This window comes from Pelecanus crispus, chromosome 5 (genome assembly GCF_030463565.1).
Source record: "Pelecanus crispus isolate bPelCri1 chromosome 5, bPelCri1.pri, whole genome shotgun sequence".
Taxonomy (NCBI): domain Eukaryota; kingdom Metazoa; phylum Chordata; class Aves; order Pelecaniformes; family Pelecanidae; genus Pelecanus; species Pelecanus crispus.
Window position 1 is genome coordinate 8200610 of NC_134647.1, and position 25265 is coordinate 8225874.

At 36.7% G+C, this 25265-nt stretch overlaps 1 protein-coding gene across 1 annotated transcript in view; it reads right to left on the reverse strand.

Annotated features, from left to right (window-relative positions):
* Positions 1 to 25265, reverse strand: part of R3HDM1 (R3H domain containing 1) — a 54831-nt gene that overhangs the window by 28390 nt on the left and 1176 nt on the right. The window contains exons 3-13 of the mRNA XM_075710070.1: positions 17008 to 17049; positions 16471 to 16560; positions 10787 to 10901; positions 8114 to 8192; positions 6469 to 6528; positions 6247 to 6387; positions 3572 to 3680; positions 3379 to 3474; positions 1893 to 1930; positions 1760 to 1810; positions 1379 to 1605 (exon numbers count right to left, since the gene is read on the reverse strand). Coding sequence (XP_075566185.1) covers positions 1379 to 1605; positions 1760 to 1810; positions 1893 to 1930; positions 3379 to 3474; positions 3572 to 3680; positions 6247 to 6387; positions 6469 to 6528; positions 8114 to 8192; positions 10787 to 10901; positions 16471 to 16560; positions 17008 to 17049 — 1048 coding nt within the window. The remainder of the gene's footprint in view (positions 1 to 1378; positions 1606 to 1759; positions 1811 to 1892; positions 1931 to 3378; positions 3475 to 3571; positions 3681 to 6246; positions 6388 to 6468; positions 6529 to 8113; positions 8193 to 10786; positions 10902 to 16470; positions 16561 to 17007; positions 17050 to 25265) is intronic.

The following is a 25265-nucleotide window of genomic DNA, read 5'->3' on the forward strand; positions in this document are numbered from 1 at the left end:
ACAACCTGTAAGCACAGTGAAGCAACAACCATTGAGATAGGCATTCTGAACTTTGAATGTTAACTCTTAGAATGCCAAAATAAAGTTTCCAGCGAAATTTTAAGAATCCATTTAGGTTCTTGCAATTTAGAAAACAAAGGTTTCTAAGAATGGTTTTTGTATATACTCTATTGCCAGGTTGTATTTTCGTTTTAAGCTGTGCCAAATAGTATTACTACATTGCTAAATGAAATAACTCAATATGATGGCATAGTTTTACAGCATATGCAGAAGTACCTTGGAATGTATTTTTTTACACAAGTATAAAATGGACAAACAGAATTTGTAACTGTTTTACTGCATTAAGATATGGAAGTGTGGTGATATACTTATAAGGTAGTGGTGGTTTAAGGGAAATCAAAAAAATTAAACACATCCTCATTAGAAACAAGTCTTATAAATAACAAAGCCAAGCATAACACAGGCAAGCAATAATATTCTGCTTTTTCAGTTCTACTTCAAATTCTGAAGTAGTGCAACCATAACCCACCCATGTATTACACGCCTCAAAATTCTCCACAACCAAGATTATCTATTGGATCAGATTTATGTTAGCATTTGGAATACAAATATTTACTAAATTTCATTTTTGACCCACAGAAGATTTACATCCATATTTTGTGAGATTTTGTTTTGACATTAATTACAGGTTAACACACCTTTGAAACCCAGAATCTTATAAAATGAGTATTTTCCCCCCCACCATTTCTGAATCTTAAACAGTACACTTTGTTCCACTGATCTGATTTTTCAGCAATCTAAAAATTAAGTAAGCTTTTTAGCCATATTAATTTAAACTTAACAATGCCACTGAAAGATAACACAACAAATATAACTAAAAAGTCATAGGCTTTAATGCTGTTTTTTCCTAGCCAGTAGGATAGCAGCGCAGTTTCCTAAGACTGCACAATGCAGCTTTGCCACACTGAAACTAAAGAGTTGAACTCTAATTTTTTATTTTGAATTCAGTACTTATGTTGATAAATGTTTCCAAATCCTCTGTATGAGATGAAATGCATTTAACTTAAAGCCATCTCTAAAAATGCATTTAGCTTAAAGCCATCTATAATGCACTTGAAAATTCTACTTCCAAAGTCAAAAGTCTTCATTTAATTTGTTACCTGAACTCTAGCTCTCCAAGGCAGTTATGCCTTACAGGGCTAGGTCTGTAGTCATTCTGCGTATGCAGCACCCACTGTACCCAGAGGGAGTTGTATGCATGAAGCACCTACGAGACTGAGGCCTCTACATATGTACACACCTGCAATACCCATCAAGTATCAAACCATCAGGTACTTCACTGCTACGTAACTATGTATTTGTACAGATTTTATTATACCTGTCTTAGACAGCCTGCCTGTGCTTTTGCTGCTTCCAGAGCTATCTCCTCTTGTCAGAACTGATATCCCACTGAAGCTGCTGGCTTTCGTTACAGCTGGCTTCAGATTGCGGATGGAGCTATCAGAGTCGGTGCTGCTCCAGGGACGGGGTTCACAATACTTCAGCTCATTCTCAGTACTGCTCTGATGGCTGTTGGCTGATCTCCCTGATGTTTCCTTATTGATTCTGTAAGTTATAAACTAAACTTTTAGCACAAGCATCAATTGCAAAATAAGGGAAAAGAAAAAAAGAAAAAAAAAAAAAGAAAGAAAAGAAAAGGTGAAATGCATGCAGAATACTTTGGGATTTTATTTTTTTTTTTAAAGAAAGCATCAAATACCTAAGTATCTGTCGTCTTTGTTGTGTACTATTAGTTTCTTCCTCCTGGATTCTGTTGACATTTTAATAAGATAGCTTAATATTTATTAAGAAAATAGGAAAATGAAACAGAATTAAACTGCAAATTTTCTTACCTTTTATCAGTGAAATAATTCTCTTGGGAACACAGGGACTGAGGGGCAAAGAAGTGTAGAAGTTAATATGAATGGCATCTAGAACCCCTACTACAGCGCAGTAACAAAACAGGCTGCAATTTGAAGACTTCTGTATTATACATGGACTTTTACAGCATCTTCTTTATATTAAGCTCCCTGAAAACTTAACCTCTTTGGTGGGTAATTTCCATGTTATGGGAAAGACAATATAAAAAGGCCCATCTGCAGGAAATAAAAGTTAGCATTAGAACAGTTACAACGCTGACCATTTTGTTTGTATCAGTATTTTTCTGAAGTTACAATTCTTCCATTGGGCCTTTGCTGCCTTATGTAGCTTCCAGCTGACGTGGGACTTCCCAAGTCTGATAACACCACCTGAGTTGCCTTGTCTTCTGCTTGAAACTGTGAAGTAGATGATGATGCTGGCTACTGCACTAATTGTACTGAATTCTTTGGGTACGAGTACACGTATGCTAAAAAGCAGATAGAATATACAATCAAAAAGGCTATTATTAACTTCAATTACGTCGTCTCCTTGACTGTGACTTCTAACATCTGTACGAAGCTTCTAAGGGTACAATACATGGTAAATGAGCACGCAAAAGGAAAGGTAATTTTATATCCAAAAGGCCATTCTTTTTGTTCGTAACTAAGGTGAACAAAAAAAAAAACCAAACAAAAAAACCCCCACTTTTTGGATATAGCAAATTAGCCTCTCAGAGCTCATTACTCTTTCTTCAGAACAAAAATCTGCTTCTGAATGTGTAAGAGCTACAGATAAATGTCAGAAAAAGTGGATTATTAGAAGTAATGCATATTTTTTAAGACGTATTAGTTGTGTTTCAGTCAGTATAATTAAATATAATTTAATTACTTGTGTTTGAATTATAGTTTACAATGTTGTCCTGCTTGATAACTCCAGTCAAGAGAGACCAGACTTCTAGATTACTGACTGAAATTTCACACAGAGGAATTCAAATCATTTCACTGTGACCAGTCATAAGATGTGTTTGATATAGACACAAGTGAGAAAAAACAAAATTTTGGTTTTGTTTTTTGGTTTGGGTGGGTTTTTTAATTGTGGGTTGGTTGGTTGGTTTGTTTTTAACTAATTATTGCTCTGAACAACAACTGGAATGACTGCAGTACCAAAACTCTGTAACTTAAATCTCAGTACAGGGCAATATAATGCATTGAAATAGGTAACGCTAGATAATGCACCAAAATAATTCCTGAAGGTTGCTTGAGTTTCATACAGTAGTGATTTAGAGAAAACAGAAGATTTCTCAGCAACTTCAATATCATTTAAAACTCACTCAGGCCACACTAATGATTCTTATCTGCTCAGTCCCCTTCAGAAACAGAAAGTTTCTTGGAAAGAAGTATCCTTTACCAAAAACCACATGTGCATGTATGTGTGTGAAGCATTTATACAAAACACCATAAGATTTTCTTTGATACATACATCTTGTGCAAATATTCTTTCTCTAGCTCTCTGATATTCTTCTTCACGTTCTTCTATGGATTTACTTCTTCTGTCATCTTTTAATCGTATTCTCATCTAAATTAAGTGATACAATGTCAGCTTCTGCAGGAAAATAGTATAAATACACAGTCAAATACAGCAAGTGTAAGGAAATAATCCATATGTATTTTACCTGGTTGTCATCTTTATCTAAACTAGAGTTATCCCTTTTAAGGATGTACCGCTTCTGGAAATCATCACTCTTCTCATCCTTTATATGCTCACAAAACTTTTGGTCAGGTCTGTGAAAAGTCATTAGAAAGAAAAGATTTATAGTTTTGTAAACATATACTATATAGAGTAGAACAAACAAATATAGTCAAGATTAATGTTAAATATACTTAATATTCTAACTGAAGTGATAGCTTTTGGTTGTCCAGGCAATGGAAAAGGTACCAAAAACACAGGATGATGTGTACCCCTGTGAAGTCCTGTTTCTGAGGCATAACAAACCTGCTTTTAAAATCTCTTCCTCCTTCAAAGCTTTGCTTCAATTTCCCATTAACGTGGCAAGCAAACCACATGCCCTTGGGGAATCAGAAGTGCTCTTGAATCCAGACTGGTGCCATGCAATGGATATTGGGCATGCATGGAAGTGAAGATAGGTGCTTTCTGCTAGAGCTGTAATACCTCAGAATTAATTTCAAGGGAAAACAGAAGATAAGAAGATAGAGGAGAAAGCATTGAAACGTACAAACTTCTAAAACAAAATGAAGTAGAAATAAGCAAGAGAAAAAGAACAGTACAATGCAGGCAAGCAAGAGCTTCACAAGATCACAGTGAGAGGATGAAGCAACAGATTATATATACTGTTTTGGTATTCTATCTACTTTGTGAAAGAAAATGAGATATGTTGCAAACTCTCGTTATTAAAAATAGATACCAAGTACCTAGACAATAAAACTACTACTATCGTAAGAGAAGTTCTCAGACAATCAGGAAATATTTGTCTAATAAAAGACAAAACATATCTATACTCTTCTCTGTTTCTGTTTCTTTATTCATTACCCAGGACATCTGTATCGATTCAGGAGATCTTTTTCTATAAAACAGCCAAACCTAACTATTAGTTACTGGATGCCCAAACATAATTAGCAGGCATTTCAGAGAACCTTTAGACTGTCTTACCTCTTTCTTTTAAAGGTCCCTGAATTTACTGCCCTGCAATCACCAACTTCCCACTCCACTGAGACGTCCCAGTATGCACTGGGTTGTTGATGTCAGTAACATCACTGATCGGCGATGGAGCCGGGAATCTGCCTATGAGGAAAAGGTAAGTTTGGTTTTATTCAACATGGAGCAGATCTCCAAGGTTTTCTTTCTAAATTCTTATTTTATATCCAAAGTGATTTAAAATAAGAATACTGAAAACATTAAGAATCTTAATGTCTGCAGGTTAGATGAAATGCCTGCTAATTAGTAACTACACCTATAGGGGGCTTCCAGAGGCCATAAGCTATTTAAATATGGTCTAGAAAAAAAAAAAAAAAAAAAAAGCATAAAAATGAAGAAATCATCTTTTAGTAGTTCTTATTCCACACTTGAAATGCTAGACTGAAGCTTCAGTCTAGAGGTGCTGGTAGATGCAAAAGCAACAGATTTGAAATGTATGGCTCTATAAGTCAATTTAGATAGAGAATGTCTAGCCAAAGCAAAAACACATACATGAATACATAAGTTATTTAACATACATTTAGGCTCTACATATTTTTCTAGAAACTTTTGAGGAGGCAACTGTTTACTTAAGTGAAATTTCAGTGTGGCATATTATTTCAGTTCTACTGACTCTAAAATTAAGGTGGATAATTAGATTTTTTTTCTCCCAAAGCTACAGAGAGTTTACGTAGAGACTGGGTTTAGGATGCGGACACTGTAAACTCTATTTTCATTTTCAAATCATAGAGTACTTAAAAAAAAAAAAACAAACCCTAAACAATAAAAAATGGTGTCAGGCAAATACTTCAAGTTAAAACTAGAAACTAGGTGGCATAAATATACCAACACATTAGTCCTTTGTCTTTCTGAGAGAGAATGAGGAGACAGAGCAAGTGCAGAGGACAGAGAGAACAGCTGGGTCCTTTGAATGAAAAGGTCAACTATGCATGGGTTTTGGAATTGCTGTGGCCCAAATGCTACTTTTTTTGCAATATGGATTTGCCTAGTGGTTTCTCAAAAAAATCCCCAGCCCTCACAGTGAAGTAGCATGCCATGACTTGTTAACCTTGTTGACAATTCCACGGATGTCTGTCTTCCCTGCTATATTTATTTTGTTAAGCCCATGTGAGATCTGTAAGCAACATTATTCCAACAAAAGACTTCAATGCCTGAATTTTCCCAGTACGTTTTTACAGTACAAAAGCCAAAGTTGTGCAAGTCTTGTCCCCTCCCTTCACTGAATCAGAAATGACCCTGTTCTAAGTTAAGGGCTGGTTCTGCTTTCCAAAAGAAACAAAGAATGTACTTTGTACACTTTAGTAGTGCAAATCTTTAAACAGATAAATAGCTGATATAAATTCATATTTCATGGAAGCAAAGTTAGCAATGCATCTCTGCAAGAAAAGCAACAAAAATTCTTAATTTACAGATAACATCCTTTTTACCCCAAAAAAGTTTAAACATGAAACAGCTCACATTATTACACAGCGCTGGAACATGAACAGTAAAGATCTTGCAACTACCTCTCCTTGATGCATGGCTCCCAATGAGGAGATAGACCCCCGCTGCTACAGATGCAGCATCATTGCAAAATATATCCCAGGTGTTAAAACTATGCATCAAAAAGGTTTTTTTCAAGACTTTTACACTTACATTCTTGTATTGCTAGTTTTATTTACTATGACTGACTTCCCACTCTGGTCCACATTGTGCTCTAATCCAAAGTAAGCAGCTACCCTGTGCAACAGCATTCTATGGTAAGATGTCATTGGGGGAAACTTTTTTCTTGGAACTCTGGAAGAAAGGAATAGTAGCTTTATTTAATAAACAGAAACACTCTTGAATTCTTTTTTCCTAGAAGAGTACAGTACTTACTCATTATTACCAATGAAATCTAAAATTTCCTGTTCTAATTTCAGCAGCGTCATTCTGTCCCTGAAAATAAAAACACAGCAACTCACATATGAGACACTCCAATAACTGCAGTTGTATTCATCTTAAGAATACACAAATAAGTTCTGTGAACAAGGGATGATGGCAGACTGTAAACAGGACCACCAGATGTCAAATGCTGTATTTTTAGGACAAAGTATTAATTTTCCACTAAGTTATATTGTATTGAACCCACCTAGTGAAACATGCTGTTCTCATCTCAGAAATCAGAATACAAAGATCCTCCAAGTAATCTCTGCCCAGTAGGCTCAACAGAAAGTACAGTCATCAAGAAGACAGTCTCAAGAAGGAAAAGCCATGACTAGGTTGTTTCTTGTTGGTTAGCATGGGTAGTAAGATTTGCAGAGGCCTGAAATGGCCCTTGGATTGTGAAACACATCATAGGATCACTGAGACACAGAGTGATAGAGTACCAATAACAAGAGGCACTACTACAACACTCCAACAACCAAGTGGGTAAAAGCTGGCACACGCTACAATGTGATGAGATATTAAAAGAATATGAAAAAGGTAAAACTCAAGGTGATAGAAATGAGCATTAGTCTTAAAAATGCTTATGCCAGTTCCAGTAAATCATTAACGTGTAATGAAATTAACTGTCACACAGTTCATAACTTGTGCACATCAGACAACTAGGCTTCCCAGTTATTGCACATGTAAACCCACAGCAGACCTTAACTTACAACCTCTTATTTTCATTGGGATGCTTTATGACTTCAGATAGGAACAATGTAAGAGTCTAGCAGAGGTCTGCGCTTTCTAATTTTACTCTATAGGACAGAATGGTATCGGTCCGTTATTATAGCTCATTTTACATTTTTTGCCAATAAAATGGAGTCCCAATACATTATCACATTGGAAATCATAACTATAAAATGAACGAATAACAAATAGCAGCGGAATAGCTTTTGCAACAGCAGCACAATTCCACCGAGTTAATTTCTTGCCTTGTACACATAGCCAGAGACCTAGTATGAAACCCCACTGAGGAAAAGGACAAACAAGGTAGACAGCAACATACTGCAAACCCCAAAGCAACAGAACCCTGTCAACTCTGTTGCTCACAAATGATGGACATGAATTAGGTCAGATTTGGTTTCTGATGTGCAGAGTGAAGATGTGTATCTCCAACTACGGTTATATGGTACAGCTTAAAAAAAAAAAAAATTCCTTTACCTACAACATTAGTGCAAGGCAGTTTAAAGTAAGAGAAGGCAGTTTGGTCTCTAGCAAGCAGATGCTAAGAGAGTACAAGTTTTAGAGTCCCTTCAGGGAGAGAACTGCACACAGAACTCATTATTTGCCTATTAAACATTAAAAGCATTTAAACCATTTCAATGTCCTGAACCTCTGTTCATATAACACACAAATTACAGTGGATTGGTGTTTCAGATAGCCTGTGCAACAAAATCTCATCCTAAATATCTGACATATCTGACATGTAGTGTTAGACACTTAAGAGGAAGGGAAAAAACCAAACCAAACCAAAAAAACCCAAAACAGGTCATGTGACACCTCAGGCATTAACAAGAAAGAAAAACAGAAAGTTGACATTACTGATGCTTACCTGGGATTGTTTTTTAATGTATTTACTAAAAATTCATGAAGATCTATACCAGTGGAATCTGTATACTCTTGGCTGGAATCTAAGGGTGAGGGGGAAGAGAGCAAAATTACACTTTGAAAAAACACTAATACTATTTTTTTCCAATTATTGCTGAACATACTATTTATGAATCAATACTATATAACTGTTAGGCATGTTATTCCCAAAAATTAAATGCTTCCAGTTTCCAGGGAAAAGGCTCACAAGCAAAAAACCAAAACAGAAAACCCAGCAACATCACCCCCCAACCCCCTAATTCAAGTGTGATACAGAAGCAAAAGCTTCAATAACACTGCCAATCTATTAACAAACTGCTGTATATTTTGAAGCAGTGTATCACCTTGAGTCACCTGATTTCCATCAACCTTTGAAGTTTTCTCAATATACTACATTGCACTGTTGTATACACCTCTGTGGACCAGCAGCTGATCTACAGAATTACTGGATGTTGCCCGAAGAAACATTTAAATTCAGAATGCAACAGTTTAACCTTCACAAATGTTATTTTGTATTATTGAAAATCCTTGTTCTGTTTGGCTTTGTTTTCACAACATAATGTTTAGAATCAAAAAGAAGTCTCACAACCTTCTGCCTCCTTTCTGGTTTAAGTAAAACAAAGTATTCAAATTTACATTCTGCTCTCTAAAAGCTATCACTGAAAGAAATGATTAAACACCAAATCTTCCCTTACATGAGCACCTCCCAGAGTTCCAGGTCTTAGAATTCAAAGCTATAGGTGTTTTAACAGTATCTTTGGAACTAGATTTCTTCCAAGAACTACTTATGTGTTAACCTAGTATAATATGTTAGGCACAGCTCAAACTTATGCCTAGGTCCTAGCTGTTCCAGGTCTTTTTCTGGTCAGTACAGAGAACAGTCATTGCAAATTAGCTTTTCTATTAGCAACGAGGGGACTACTGCAGAAAGAAGGGCAGGATTCAGTGGAGACAGAATCTATGCAGGCTTTTTCATTAGAAACAACAGTGCCAGCAGAGCAGCCTCTTGACCTAATGGGAAACCAGGTAACCAAAGTGTCCAGTCTTCAACAATGAGACCTAAATTTTTCCTGGAGAAAATCCAAGTCCACCTGAGGACAGGGAATCTCTAGTTCCCTGAAGAAGAATGATAGTGGGTTCCTTTATCTGCAGAGCTTATTATGCTATCAATCCTGTTACATGTATTACCAAGAAACTATAAATGAAACCAAGCAAGTTTGAGCATTTATGGTTTGGGATTACTTGTGATTCAGGGGAGGGGGAAAGGTATGCCTAGTAAAACAACTTTAAGATTGAGTAATTATTTACTTTAATTTTCTTAATTTGCAAGTGAGCAATAATTTAGTTATAATTACTAGGAGGCTGATGCTTAAATTCCATCATTTTCTATTTTGGCAGATCCTAAATTGGGAAGTAATTAACTTCCAGAGGAGATACTGGGTGAATTTAGAACAGCTACCTCTACCTTAGGCTTTTTGTCACTTTGCTCTCAACTCCTCATCATTACCTAACATGTCAGGTATTTTTTTAAAGAGGGATGGGGGTGGGGTTTTGTTTTGTTTTGTTTTTTTCCCCCTCCTTAATTTTAGAAGGTGGGCATGTACTTTACAGGTTGAGCAAGTTAGCTCTGAAAGAATGCCCTATTTTTTTAAGGCATCATTTCAAAGACTGAGATTTATAAATGCAGTTAAGTTCTCCATCCTAGTGCTTTTTATTTTGCAAATACCTGGCTGCCAGCTGGGACAAGATGCACTGAAACACCACATGAGGAAGGCCTTACGGAATTGAGGGACACAAGATGGACAAGCGCTACCTGTCTCAAAAAGAATTCTAGCTTTAAAGATATTTCCTACACACTGGTTGAACTAAGATGTTTAGATAAACATTCTGGATCCTTCATTTAAAGCAAGAGCTACACAAATGTTTGCCAACTTAAATGCATAAAGTCTTTGACCTTTAGGAGGCATTAGGTAAGATGGACAGAGACAGGCTTATGTCATTAATTTTACAGTTCTATTTCAGGTTAAAAACCAAAGGTTTTCAGCAGATAGAATATATCTTCAATCCAGAATGCAGCAATATTAAAGTGAAAACACAATACTTGTCATTTTTACACTTATGTAAATAAGTGTACACTTATGTTCCACCCTTGCTCCATAACTTTACAAAAAAATATTTCTAGATACTATCAAAAATAAAACAAAATAAACAAACAAACAAGAAGATTGACTTCTATTGAATAAAGATCAGAAAAAGTACAGAGGTAGTTGTCATCCTCACTTAAGTTTCACAAATCCTGTAACAACGAAGTGTAGGAATAAGAGAATAACTTCTACTGACTAGTAAAGTCAGTTTTCCAAAGAACACTTGGACACAACTGAGGCATCACAACTGCTTTTATGCTGGTCTGCCTAGCAAGAAAGGAAAAACATTTGCTGGAGTCCATGTGTTTGATGAAGCCTCAAAAGCACTGTATCCTCTGGGACCAAATTCCTTCTCCAGCTCAAAGATGTCTGATCTATTTGCTTCATTCAAAAAAGCCGTGTTCATGCAACGATGACCTGGAAGCAAACTATATTTTCTCTAAATATTCTTTATCTACACAGTACATTTAAAAGCACAACAACAGATAGCAAACCTCTTGATAACATTTTTCTGGACAGTTTATCACTGGATTTTTCCTTTTCTGTTTCATCTTTTGCAGGCTTTTCTTCTTTTTCAAAAGACTGTGACAACTGGATCTGAATTTTCTCCTGTCAAAAGTAAAAATCAGTCATCATGGAAATTATTTCAAACAATACCTGTAGGAAAACTGTTTTGTACTACATTACCTGCAAAATAAAGAAGTAAGAAGGAAAATAATTGCCTTCATATTCTTTCTGATCCCACACGTACTTTATGCAACCACAAAATGAAATTATTTATCAGTAAAGCAAAAACTATAGAGAAGGCATAGAAAGTACCATGCACATTTTAGAATTTACACACACTTCCACGCACTGAATGCTATTTCAAAATGAATCCAAAGTATCTTATTTGATATACATATGAAAATAGTTGTTTTTCAGATGTGTAAGTTTTATACAGCTTCTAAATTTTTAAGTAACACTTCATCCACGATGCTTTCCCCGCCCCATTCTTCACAGTTCTTGACTATAAAAGCTTGTTTCAAGTTTCAATTTGGTTTATACCAAGAAGAAAAAAAACCCAAACAAATGTTTCAATCTAAGACAGACCAGCATTCGCAGATCCACAAAAAAGGGAAATATTTACAGTACAATATATCAAAGCAAAAGTTGCAAACCTTACTGTCATCAAGGCTTAGATTCTTAAATTCCTGTATATTTTGACAGAGTAGCTTTGCATGGAATCATCTCAAGATCCATGTTTTTATACAAGTAGATGATCTATCATAAAACCTGTTTCCCAAAAACAGCAAAAAAGGATCTTCCCTTTGAAATTATAACAGTCCCCTAAATAGTGGAAGATTGTCATTTGTTTTTCATGCCTCTTTACTCTTCAACAAGACTGAGAGTGAAGGACTAACATATTTCAGACAGCAAAATGAGAGGAGGTAGGGGGAAACGGAGATGCCACACGTCTGAATGACTCCAAGAGGATGAGTGAGTGGCAAAGTCCTGCAAGAGTGAGACTTCTACGTTACCTTTTATCTTGAACTCCCTCAAATGTCAATTTTGCTCCCCCAGATACCAGAGTTGATGCTGTTACCCCCCTCCCCAGCCGAGAACACCTGATCCTTCCCAACCCAAAAAACCTGCCCCTCATCCATTCCTGCCTATCACTCTTCCATCCTGCACCTAATCCTTTCCCATGCAAGTCCTCACTCTTCCTTCAAACCCACTCTTATTACCCATGTCCAGGGACCTGCTCTAAGCTTCTCCTCATGAGTCATTCCACAGACTTGATCTCACTCAGGTAAGCTGGCCAGAGTTAAATATAGTCAGGATTCACCAAGGCTAAAGACTCTTTCACACGCAAACACGTCCTTGCACAAGCTGCAGTAATGCTCCTCCGTGCTCCAGTACACCATACTGCTCTATCTACCTTGGTCCTTTCACAGCTGGGCAATGGGAACCCTATACTAATGAGGTTATGCTTAAAAATTAGTTTCAATATGCATTTTTGGAGTAACAACTTTTTCAAATGAGAAAAAAAGTTTAGCCAATAGTTTTATCATCTGTCCCTTTCATTATTTTTTCCCTGCATTAAATGTTCTAATAAAACTTATTAATTCATGAACACCCTGGAAAAAACAGCATTACAAGCGTGAAGATTTCTCAGCTTTTATGAGATTATCTATAACCAAGTCTGATAAAAACCATAACCAATCACTAATAATGAACTCTTTTGTATTATTCTTTCCTAGTCTTGAGAATTTACTTGGCTACAAACCTTAAAGAGTCCAAAACAAATCTTCGTCTTCCTGACCTCAAAAACCTGAATATAATTCAAATGGGCAATTTATTTGTCACTACAAAGTGCATTACACCTACTGTTCACCTAGTAGCTGCATAACAGTTGAGAAAAACGCGTTTATGTCTTAAGAAATTATTTCTGACTGATCCAGCAATATGTTATTCTCCACTATACAATAATACTCTACAAAACTATCAGTAAATTAAGGAAATTTTCATAGTTTGATTTTCCTTCACTTACAAATTGATTGACTACATATTCTAAAGTCATCCGAAGTAAAAGCATACAGCAATAGTTTAGTCAAAGGATTTCAGCAAGTAACCATTTTCATACTTCTTTTCCCAACGAGAGCTAAAAAAGGAATAGACATCTGAACAGCCAGTTCTTCTACTACCACCAATTCTATTTCAAAGCGTGATACAACAGAACTGCGTACCAAAGGGCACTTTCTTGTGATTTCATGCTATAAAGACTGTAGCATCTAATTAAATATGACCTACTTGACTGGAAAGCTGCTGAAAAAAAATCTTTTCACTTCTATACTCTAGAATTCTTTTAATCCCACCCTGTTTGTAGCAGGTCTCTGCTGGCATACTGATCTAACAGACTCTTCACTGTAAGTCAGATCACCTGTCTGAAGTCCTCACTGTAGCAGAAGAAATTGTCACTAAATCCTGATTAAACATGAAAAAGCCAAACAAAAAGCGAAACCCCCAAAACATGATAAAATTTCTCCAGCTTAAAACCCTTGAGAAAGAGATAAGAGTCAGGAAACATTACAGAATATGACTCAAAGGCCATACGTCCTGGAGCCTTTACCTGGCTTTTTACCAGCAATCTCTAAAACCAACAACAATCTGCATTTACACAAGTCAGTATAAACTAACATTACAGACCCCCCCTCCTTTGGGTTTTTTATTTTGCTAAAGACAAAAAAGTTCAAACTTGTGAAGTTTTATTTATTTGTTACCCATAATAATAACAACTGTCATTCATATGAAAACAACTCTTCCTTAAAAAAAGCTGAAACAGATCATGATTTGCTAGTGTTTGTACTTTGTATTAGAGCATACAGAATTAGAACAATCTCCGTACCTAATAATTAGGCAAAGGACAGCAAAAGTATAAAGAGTTAGTGTATTTACAAAGATAAAAGATCAAATAAATCAGTTATGTTCTTCCTTCTGCAATAAATTGATAAGCTGTACTTTCATAGCACCTTTTAGTAAAGGGCTGTCTGTGCTTTTTGACAATTAAGGCTTAAAATTTTGTGAGCTCTTACCTAGGTTTCTCAGTAAGGAACAGTATGTTTTTTCACATTGCAATTGCTCAAGAAAAAGTAAACAAGTGTATCAGAAAATAAATTTACCTGCTTGAGACAATTTGTCTGGTCTGACAAAGTCTTTCACTACAGCCTTCTGAGGAGCAGCAGCCAGCAGTGACTTGCTAAGTGACTTCTACACCTGCCCGTGCCTAGGAGCTTTACCTTGCTAAGAGCTGCTGCACGCACTAGTGTGGAAGGTGCAACCAAGCAACAGTCACAGGCAAGACTACAGAGTTATCCTAAAACTCACACCAGTTCCTAGTTGAGTAAGTATATGTTTCATCCTACCAAGGCTAACACTTTCTAACCATTAAAAACTAGGATTCTTCAAGTATTACCAGCAACTTTATCCTGAATTTTATTCTTAACTCTTAAAATCCATTTTAAGTATGAACACAAAAGCGGAAGCCATTTTTCAGTTGCAATCACTGATACAACAAGAGCAGTGACTTTTCCAGCAAGGGGGAGCAATCACAGAGGTTATTCTCATGCTGCCAGAGGGCTGTGCAAGACAGTCTCTCACTTCACCCAGCCACTGGGCCTCCCATGTCCCAAGTACAATTAATGCATACACATCATGCTTCAAAGTGCGGGGCTTAAGGCAGCCAACAGCTGACTAGTGCTCACAGAAGAACTCTTCCATGCCCTTCCCAAAGATTCTTTGGGAAAGAAAGCAAAATGGCTGAAGAAATTGCCTGTATGAGTTGTTACAGTGGGTCATGGAAGACCTGTGTCCCATAGGATATGCATCCAGCATCAGAATTCGTAACAATTCCTGCTTCCAACTCTGCTCTTCAACATGCATTTCTCCACTCTACAGGGAAGAATTAAATTTGTGTTCTCAGTCATTTGCATAGCTATTGGGATTCATAAGCCATTTTTTCTAGATTACTGTTTTTAAAGAAAACTCACAGCTAGATCTAATTTTGTTTCTTAATATACAATCTGGTTGATGGTATTCCTTTCATACAAACTTAGACTACCACTCAATTCAATTCATTCTGTAGAACTGGCCTTTATACCTCTTCTACCACTACAACAGTTCCTTTCAAGAAGAACCTTGCAGTATGCAGCTAAGGATAGATTCCCAGAGGACACAGTAAGAAATGCCATCTGCAGAGAACACTTATTATAAATGTCTTTATTAAATACATGGTGTTGTATAGTGCTGGAGGTTTTTAAAATCCTAACGTCTCTTATGTTTGAAATACACTGTGGATGAACAGCCCATCAAATTAAGATTCTCTCTTCCGGTAATTAGATTATCATGACTGAAAAAGTTAAACCCTACTGCTTCAGACTAAACAACTAAGCCTGAACTAGATCTCACAGTCAATTTTGTTAAACTTATGCAAAACATCACAATAGGGTTGTAAATAATTGTAGATAGCATTAACTTTTCTGTTGTCTTTTAATCTCTTACTCTGCAGCTTATACCTATCTAAGACTTAAATCTGCATCAAATTAGCAGGCCTAGTTTCAAAATTTCTCAAGTCAACTCTTCAAATACTGGTATATTAGTGAAGGACTAAGAGAAATACTATTTTCTCATTTTTCCCCAAGAAAAATACTATTTTCTCATTTTTCCCAAGGGGAAAAAAAACCCCAAAACTCGAACAATCAAACAACTTAGACACTTTGTGGTTCAATCTTACAAAATTTTAATTAGCTTGACAAATACCTACATGAGTTCTCAACCTCCCTCCCTCCCCAAAACTGAATTACCACTCCCCCAGCAAAACCCCCTTACACCCTGCTACTCTACTGGTTCCTTCTGCTTGTTGAGAAAAGCAACACTTTTCACAAAAAGACAGTTTTGAAGCTTTTCAAGTAACAGCAAAGTAAGTCAACATGCTTTATGATTAAGCCACTAAGGAGCATTTCAGTTTTGTTAGGAGTGAAAAAAGAGCAGCAAGAAAAGCATTTTGATGCCCTTCATCCATACACAGAACTAAACCCAGTAATAGTATTTTGCTCTAAAACTACAGACTGTTATGAACATAAAGTCAGGAAAGCTAGATTTTGTTTTAAATGCTCTATAAAGTATTTTTATGTATTTTGTTCAGCATTTAGGCACTTCTGTAAGTATGTTGTATCATCTTAATAGATTAGTCTTCAGACATACTTCAAGCATGTGTTAATAGAACTATCAGCAATTATGACCAGTATGCAGGAATTCAGTTAAAACACCAGAACTTACAACTGTTTAAATTGTCTAAATATAAAAAGCTGATAAATTATGCTGCATATTAATCATCATTCTCCTGCCTTACTGATGGTAAACAGCACTTCAGCAATTTAAGACTGCCTCAAGTGCACTCTAACATTTGAAAGTTAAAACTAACAAAACCCCTCTTCCTGTTCCCTAGATATCAACCATTATCGTTCAGAAAAACAAAGCAGCAAATTCTTCATCTGATATTACCACCTCTAGTAAAGCTATATTAAAAAAAAGTTAAAATCATACGATGTCTGCATATTTAGAGAGTACCCAAAAGATTTTCTTTTGAACAGTAAGTTATTTCACATTGTTTCAGAAACTTCAGTAACGTGATTTTTACCTGGAGGTCCTGTGATATTTCAGCTGTGGGAGGTGGTGGATATTCTTCACATACAGCAAGGCTCCGAACTAACTTTAACTTTGTGTTTGACTAAAGGAAAGTATGTAAAATTAAAAACTATGGCTTATAAAAAAATTATATAAATATACCATAAGCCGTTATTTTTCCATTCATTTTATGTAAAACAAGATGGCTGAAAACTGCATTTTCAATACTTTCAACAGAATAAATAATTTCCTTTAGGAAGAAAATACCCAAGCAATCGCAGCTTTTGAAGGCACTGTCAGCACAGTAGAGCACATCTAATGAAAAGTAAATAAAATTTTTGGGAAAGTGTTTCTCTCCATAACAATAAAAAGCCACCAAAAATATAAAGGCAAACCACAAAAGCAGACAACTAGGCAAGACAAAAATCCAACAGAATAAAACAAAGCTTCAATACCAAAAAATAAAACTAAAGGCACTTTTCACAAAGTAACAAAGCTTCATCAAGCATGAAGGGCTTCCTTAGCATGCCAGCACACAAGTCTACTGTACCTTCGACCTTTTTGCTGTCTGTCCAAAAGACTGCACTGGCCGCTGAATGATAGGCACAACAGAAAAGGTTTATATTAAACTTAATAGTACAATTTTATTAATGCAAAAGACTGTATAAGAGAAAGCTTTAACAGTTATTACTGACATGATGGTCAAATCTGTGAAAGGAACAGCAGGTGCTTTTGGCTGAAGGATTATATGCTCTCCCATTCTCACTGTGCTTGTCCTTGATTTCTCATCTTCATTTATCAACAACAGATATTGGAATTTAACAGGAAGCAAGCATATTAATCATGTTCAGTAAGATCCAAACAGTTTACTGTTTTACTCTCAGCCAGCTCCTACATTTTAAATTCTCATGTCCTAATTTTCTTGGCAACATGACATGGTTTTTATAGATTTTTTTCCTATTCATGAAACCTACCTGGAAAAATTATATGAAAAAAGGCAACCAAATAAAAAGAAGTATTGCCTCTACCAGGGGAACAGATGACGACCTATCGTAAGCAGGTTAAAACATATTTTTTTTTCTTTCACCTTAGCAGCTATGAAAGTAAACCTTAAAGTGGGCTACCCATCAATTTTTTTCTCCTTTAGTAACTTACTATGCATTAATACGCTCTTTCTCCTCCCAGAGCCATTTTAGTAATTTACTATGCATTAATGTGGTCTTTCTCCTTCCAGACTTCTTCTGTTACTATTGTTTCTTTTTTAAAAAAAAAAAAAAAAAGCATTACCAGAATTTTGCTAGTGTCTGCATGATTGAAAAGTACATTTGAGTCAACAAAAGCGTTTAACAATTTCTCAACTGCATAGTTAAAACTAACCCAACCCTCTGTGACAGTTACACAGGAATAGAAGCACTTACAGTGGCACAACGCAATTTAAGTATTGGTTTCACTGTAGAACCAGAACTGTTGAATAGACAAGCCTTTAACAGAACTGGTTTTACTGAGCATAGGCCAAATATTTCTAAAGAAAAAATAACATTGGTAATTTAATTTCAAATGCTGTTTAATGGATAACATTTCCTCCTTTATGAAAGGGGTATCCTTTCAGAAGGAAACTAAAGAAAAACTCTGTCTGAAAACTGCATGAAGACAGCTAGACTCATAGGAGCAGATGTCTATCAAGTGCCTTCATTTCTTAGCAGGACATACATATTGCCAAAAAGAACACCTAACCTACAGTAAAGGGTTCTACCACATGAAGGCAGAAGAACAGCTATTTCTCTCATTTTCCTCAAATCCCAAATGTCTTTTTTGGATGTTGCACCAGCGTAGCTGAAGAGCAGCAGAAGGGGAGCTCATTTAAGTTCATTTCACTACATAACAGGATTTTAAATAGCAGCACTGTAAACTGGCTGAGCTCATCATCAGTTTTTTAATGGAAGCTTGCTGAGATTTTGAGCAAAGACAGTTCACATGTTCTTGCACCTGGAACAATGCAGAGGCTTTGAGTTTTGCTGCTACCTGCAAACGACTTTTTTCTTTCAATCAGCTATGCTGAAAGCATGCACTGCATACTGAAAGCTGTCACTCTGCATATCCCTGGCAAAATTTCAATTATACCAAGCTACTAAACTTTCAAGAACTGGATGATTTCCCAGCCTCCTATCAATTACACCAGCATCAGTCATCAATTATCTCAGGTGGGTTCAAATCAAGTAGTGTAAACTTCAAATCAGCACTGCTAGTGGAATCCTCAGTTCACTGTCAAAACAACAGGCAAAAGAATCTACGCTTGGGCAACTGTTTACCTTCTGCAAAATTTTGGAAGCTTTGAAGCCAGTATATAACTGAAAAGAGTATATGGAAGCAAACACCCCAGGATCCACTGCTGGGGAGGGAGAGGGGAAGATCAACTTAATTATACAGGACATAAGACATTTTAAACTAGCCAAACAGAATTTCTAATACTGTTAACCAAAACTTTACACATAAGTTACTGCTCACTAATTAGAAAAGACATATATATTTCAATTACTTTCAAGACTAATTAAAAAAACCCAAACAACAGAGAAGAGATTGTTGCTGGGAAGCAGGAACCATATCATAACTAAATTTAATTAAGATCTGTAAAAAGCACATATCTCCTCCTCGCCTTACCTCAGTAAAGTCTCAGGAATCCATTGCAGCCAAAACTTAAGTATGTTTGTTCATGCCAGATAAAGTGAAGCAAATGGCTCAAAATTTAATTGAGATATTGAAATTGAAATGATCTAGTATCAAATCTGAATTTTCTGTAAGCATGTTTAAAATAGTGTGTTTTTTGGATTTCAGTCACAATAGGACAGGTTTAATGGCACATGTCTTTAAGTGTTTTACACGTGTCATATTGCATCTTCATTTTGTTTGCAGAATTACAGTTCTGTTTCCAGGTTGGAAAGCCAACCCAACTGACACTGTCAATTATGCTGCATTTTTTTTAAAAAAAAAAAAAAGTCTTTAAGATAGGTGTTTTGCTACTTATGGGGAATAAGTTAATCAAAGCAGTATAGGGTATTCAGGGTAGTAAACTGAGGCATTTGAATACCATGGTGCTCAATTTCATGAGCACCTGACAGCTTTTAGGGACCAAACCAATACCAGTAGCACTGGCGAGAACTGGGGAGCCACCGTAGGAGGGAGAGTCTCCCTTGACTGAAATGACTCAAACCTCCAAGTTACATGAGATAAGTATGATCCCACCCATCGTATTAAGACTTGTTATCTAGAAACAACTACCTTGTAAAACAATCCCCCGATAGGCGTGGATTCCTTACTTTCCTGCATGACTAAGAATGTCAAAACCTGAAATCCAAGCCCCCACATCCAGCTGTAACTGTGAGGAATTAGCACCACACACTTGACAGGTAAGAAGCACTGGAATAAATCTGGTATGGCTGGACTGCAGGGACAGCCAATATGAGAAGAGGCCTACGATGTAAGGTCTGCATCTGAAAATACAAAACCCAGAGTCCTGTGATATCAACAGGAACTGCTCTCTCAAAACTTGAAGATGATTGGGCACAGTTCCTTTCTCGGCCAAAACCATGCTGACTGAGGATAACTACATTTCTGCTGAATTCCACAATAGGTAGTCACTGCATGTTGTGGTTGTTAATAAACATTTTCTCTCTTTTCAGGTCTGTGAATTTTCGTTCTGTCCTAATTTCTCTGCATTTATTAAGCTTTGCTCCTACAGAGCATCTTTATGTTCCCCATTTGTGAAAAACAATTTATAGCTACTTTAGAATGTGTAATCCTTAGTGAGTGCAAATTAAGCAATCTCTTTATATTTGCAGCTCTCAGACTTTTACTGACCAGAGAAAACAGTGTTAACTAAAGCAAGATTAAAAATAAATGTATGTCCCATTTAAAGTAATTATGGGCAAGATTTCAAGCCAGTGTTTAAAAACAAGTATTCCAAACAAGTGCATAATGAAAATAATTAGGTTTTTGTCTTTAAAAAAACCCAACAACTTTTAAGACCAACTACTATGCTTCATTTCCAACTACAAAATAAAAAGGGAATTAAGATAGAGTTTACTAAACATATAATTATATATATATCCAGGCTTTCAGTAGGAGTATTTGCCTATTTTATTTTTTCCTAATTATCTCCACAGACCACATATATTAAATACAAAGTAAAGATCTGGAGCTGTTACATGCCTTCCTCTATCATCACTACACTGTCTAAACAAATTGGATAAAACCAGGTCAGGCACTAGATGGCAAACTTGGAAGCGTGAAAAGTTTTGTGAGATGGTACTCTATCTATTTCTGAAGTACCATTTGGACATTTCAGAGGACAGGCATGACATGACAGACCCGAACAAAGAGTGTTCTAAGGACATTCAGTTTTTCACCTTTCTTCTAAATCAGGTCTCAATTTTCAATCCAGTTAGGGGCTACAGTCCTAACAACCACACATGGCTTTGTCATACTGAAGGAAAGAACAGGGTGGTCTATGGTTACTTCCTGTCCTGGGTTAGTGAATAGTGACAATTTTCCATGACACGGTAGAGAATGGCTGATGGAAAAATAGTTTTCACCATCAGACACAAAAGCACTTTCAACAGTTCAAAAGTAACTAAACAGAATCTGCCTGATCATTTATCTATTAAAAAGTATTAAGTCACACATTTTGGAGACAAAAGACAGGCAAATCCTGACAAGACCAAAACAGCCGGGAAGGAGGCAAAAAAAGGCTTCAGAGAACTCAAGCTGTGGAACAGACAGAGAAAAAGGTTTGTGCTCGTACGGAGGGAAGAAACTTGTAGAAAGAGAGATGTCTAGTTGCTAGGTAAAAAAATTAATCTAATTCCTCCAAAGGACAGGGATATCTGCTTAATTAGCACAAATCCAAACCAGAATTATGCTCACTTAATATATTTGCCTTGCCCATATCATATGGTGGATGCATACAACTCCTGCATTCGTGCACCAGTCTCCATCCTTCCGTGAGGCTTTTTTTGTTGGTGGTATTTTGGTTTTACTCACCACAGCTTGCAAGTGCTTTTCCTGCTACGTAGTGATATGCAGCTTTCCTTCTCTGTCTTTTACTGCTTTGGCAATCATCATCCCATTGAGGATCTTATATCTACTTATTAATGATTATTTTTCAGGGCAGAGATGACAGTATTTAAGGCTAACATTCTTCTTCCCTCCAACCCCCATAATGCATGGATTGTAGAATAAGAACAAGCCTCTTTTTCTGGATTATACATAAGCCAACATGAATTGTTATGGAGATTTTAAATATTTTTTGGTTTAAAAATAAAAAACGCAACCAACCACCAAACCAATTCCTAATAGTGAATAAAAGGCACTATCCTGCAAGATAAATCCAGGCTGTTAATTTAATTTTTTTGTCAATATTTTCTGACATGTTAACTTTGTAACAGCAGTCCTTATAATAAAGTGTTGCTTGTCCCACCACCCAGTGACAAAGGCAACAAACTTCAGACCCTGTATTGTAGCCAATTCAGTATTAGTATGTTGTCACCTGGCCTGGATAAGATTAACAGGTGGGAGACAACAGTGACTGGTGAACCAAAACCTTTTTGATCACAAAAACTACCATAGTGCTGACAGGCATGTGACTTCTGCAGAAGTACTTTTCATATGAGTGCCTCTTATTTCCAGTCCCATTTAGATGTTACTTGATGGTCCCATTTAATGACCAGGACAATTCAAAAATCTTCCCCTAATAATCTCTAGATCAACTATACTCTCACAGCTTAAAGAAATTGGGAGTGCTAGCCATGTACTCTAATTAAAGATATTTTTCTCATTCACATTGTACCCCCAACAGTGTACACAACAGCAAACAGGTTACTAATGCACATCATCTCAAGATAATCTGGAATTTAGAGCTAGTTACATTTCAAAATACAATCACAAGTTTCTGGAACTGTGAAGATCCAGAAACATACCTAAATTCAAACCATGATAGGTTTAGACAGAGGAAAGATCATAGCCTGTTTCATATTTGACTGTAAAGAAGTTAAATAGCAATTTCGAAATCAAGTGATAACTGTACTCAGGAATATTATTGTAGTTTGCCAATAGGTATGCAACCTATTAAGCAATTAGCTACTAGCTAGGAAAGCCAAAACCAAACCCCATTACAACTCCCACCCCCCAACCCATACTGTGATATGCTTAAAAGAACACAACTTCAATAAGCTTCTGATAGCTTCTCTAACATTTCTCAGCAAATCCTTTGCTCTTTTCCCCACTACTACAGTAACATTTAACCTGCACTTAATGAAAAGTAGTACATCCAGTGAAATTTCACTAGTCAAACTATTTAATCATCCATTAGTTAAAAACTTGCTGACTCCTCCACTGTTCCCAGAACTTTTGTTTACTATGGACAGGCCAAAATTTTTGGTTTCTATTTTAGCATACAGCATGCTTTCAATGAAAAAGCTTCAAATATACGGCAAATATATTTGCACTAGCAGCTACCACAGTACAAGTGACATTAACTTTTACTGACTTCAATTGTTGCAAAGGGCTTATATTAGCAAGGTTCCACTTTGTAATTGACTGTCTTCCTACCACTCTGGAAATCAACATCCTCAGGCTACAAACTCAGTTTTTAATTACACTACTCATTTAACAGCAATGTTCTGATTCTGATGGAGACTCCTGAACACAACACTTACAACAACACTAAATGAAGATGACAGTAAAGCTGTCTCCATCAAACAGCCTTCATTACACAGCTGTTCAGTTCATCGTGCGTATGCTAGATAATTATTTCAGTCACCAGCTATTACTCCTGTACAAGACCAAAACCAAGCAACCAAACCCCTCGCCAAGCCCCACGGCCACTGACAGCGCCAACAGATAAATTTCTCTAGACTAGGCCTGACTATACAGCAACACTTGTTTGCAGGAAGGCAGATTTGCCACTTGAGTCTCACAGATGTTTCCATGCTAAAATTTGTTGAATGAGAAAATGTGAATGAGATTTTTCCAAGTTACTGAACTGTATGATAATAAATAAACCTTAATTTTTAAGGCTCACTGCTGGGACATTCCACTGTTTAAAGAAAATATCAGCTCAGCTGTAACATCTACCGGCATTTCAGTAGCAGTTATTTCTCATATGTTACAGAGAAATATTTCATTTTAAGGATTTATTTTTTCCCATAAAATTATCTATTTACACTGATGCTAGCCTTAATAAAGCCAGCAGATATTAAAGTGTAAAGCTGTATTGTTATCACAGTGGTCTACAAGATTTATTTGGAAACAATTTAACATAGCAGATAGAGCTTACTTCACTCAGTGGAATATTGAATTGTTAGTCTTGAACAAAACTACTCCCAAAAGAACCTTTTACTCAATTCTCAATAACAAGAATCTAATAAGGTACTGTCCTGTTTTTGCAACCCACAAGAGAATACTGTCATACCCCATATCCCAATCAGGATTTTTATCAGAAGATTGTTTATTATTAACCCACAGACACAAAATTCCTATAGAAAAGTAGTTTTCATCTAACACAAGCTTCTGTGTTTTCTCTTAGAACTAAGTTTGCCCTGTTTTCTAGGTTGTGCCAGAAAATTTCAGTTGCTTTCCTTAACTCTTCACCTTATCTAAGACACTTACAGTCTTCAATGACCAAGTGGGCAGCCTCAGCCAGGAGTGGGCTCGTTTGTCCCATGCGAGAGACACACATCTTTCAGGACCTCTTGAGCATAAACACTTAACTGCACACTTAACTAAAAACCTCAGAGGTATTAAATCTGCTGCCATAAATTCTTAACCCATCCTTATTGGTGTGTTCTCCTTTAAAACAAGGTATTTTCATACTATTTCCCCTCTCTCTTTCTCACTTGTTTCTTTACAGGTCCATCTCCCACCTTGCAAAGGCTGTTCATTTATACGCATCAGCTCTTCAGCGTATGCATGGAGGACTGTGTAAGCTTTCCTACCTGATGAATCACGTACCAAAATTGTCAAGCAGCGAAGAAGGGAGGAAAAGGGAAGGCGCGGGGAGTGCTGGCTAGCAGCCAAGATGGGGTGATAGGATGACAGCTCACCAGCTCACTCCACCATTGATGTAGGGAGAAAAGAGGCTGGACCTTCTGCTGGTGGCTAGGGCAGGACCTAGCCCTACCGGCCTCAAGAGCTCTGTTGACTTGATTCCTGTGACACCTGGGGATTTGGGTTACCTCTGTCTGATTACTTTAGCCTTATGCTGTACAGCTCTGCTGTAAAAGTCACACCTGAGCCACCTGTAAGCTGCACATAGCTCAAGAGCCCTAGATTGGTCACCCCTACTCAGGGCAGACATGCTGAGCTGTGCTGCAGTGCTGTGTTCATACAAGCAACACTCGATACTTTAGTGTTTTGATCAAACTGCACTACTACTATATAGTGTATTCTTAACACAGACTAGTCCCCAAAACTCAGTCAGGATTCAGCAACAGCAAAAGACAGCTTGAGTGCTGAGTTTTTCCCTTGTTCTGCTACAAAGAAAAGACTCAACTTCACACATGCACTCAGGAAAACACAAAATACGGGCAAACTGTCTGGTTCCCATGCAAACCGCTTATCTACTTCAAACAATCAAAAATTACTGACTCTCATTTATATGAATATAAACAGAAAAGTGGGGCAAAGGAGGAGAGTGGAAGCAATAATCATCCTAGTTGCTTCCCTAACACCGGTCAAGTTTTCCTGACCTGTACCAAAGAAACACATAAGAGGATCATGAGAAAGGAAGAAGAACAAGACACAGACTTATTTAAC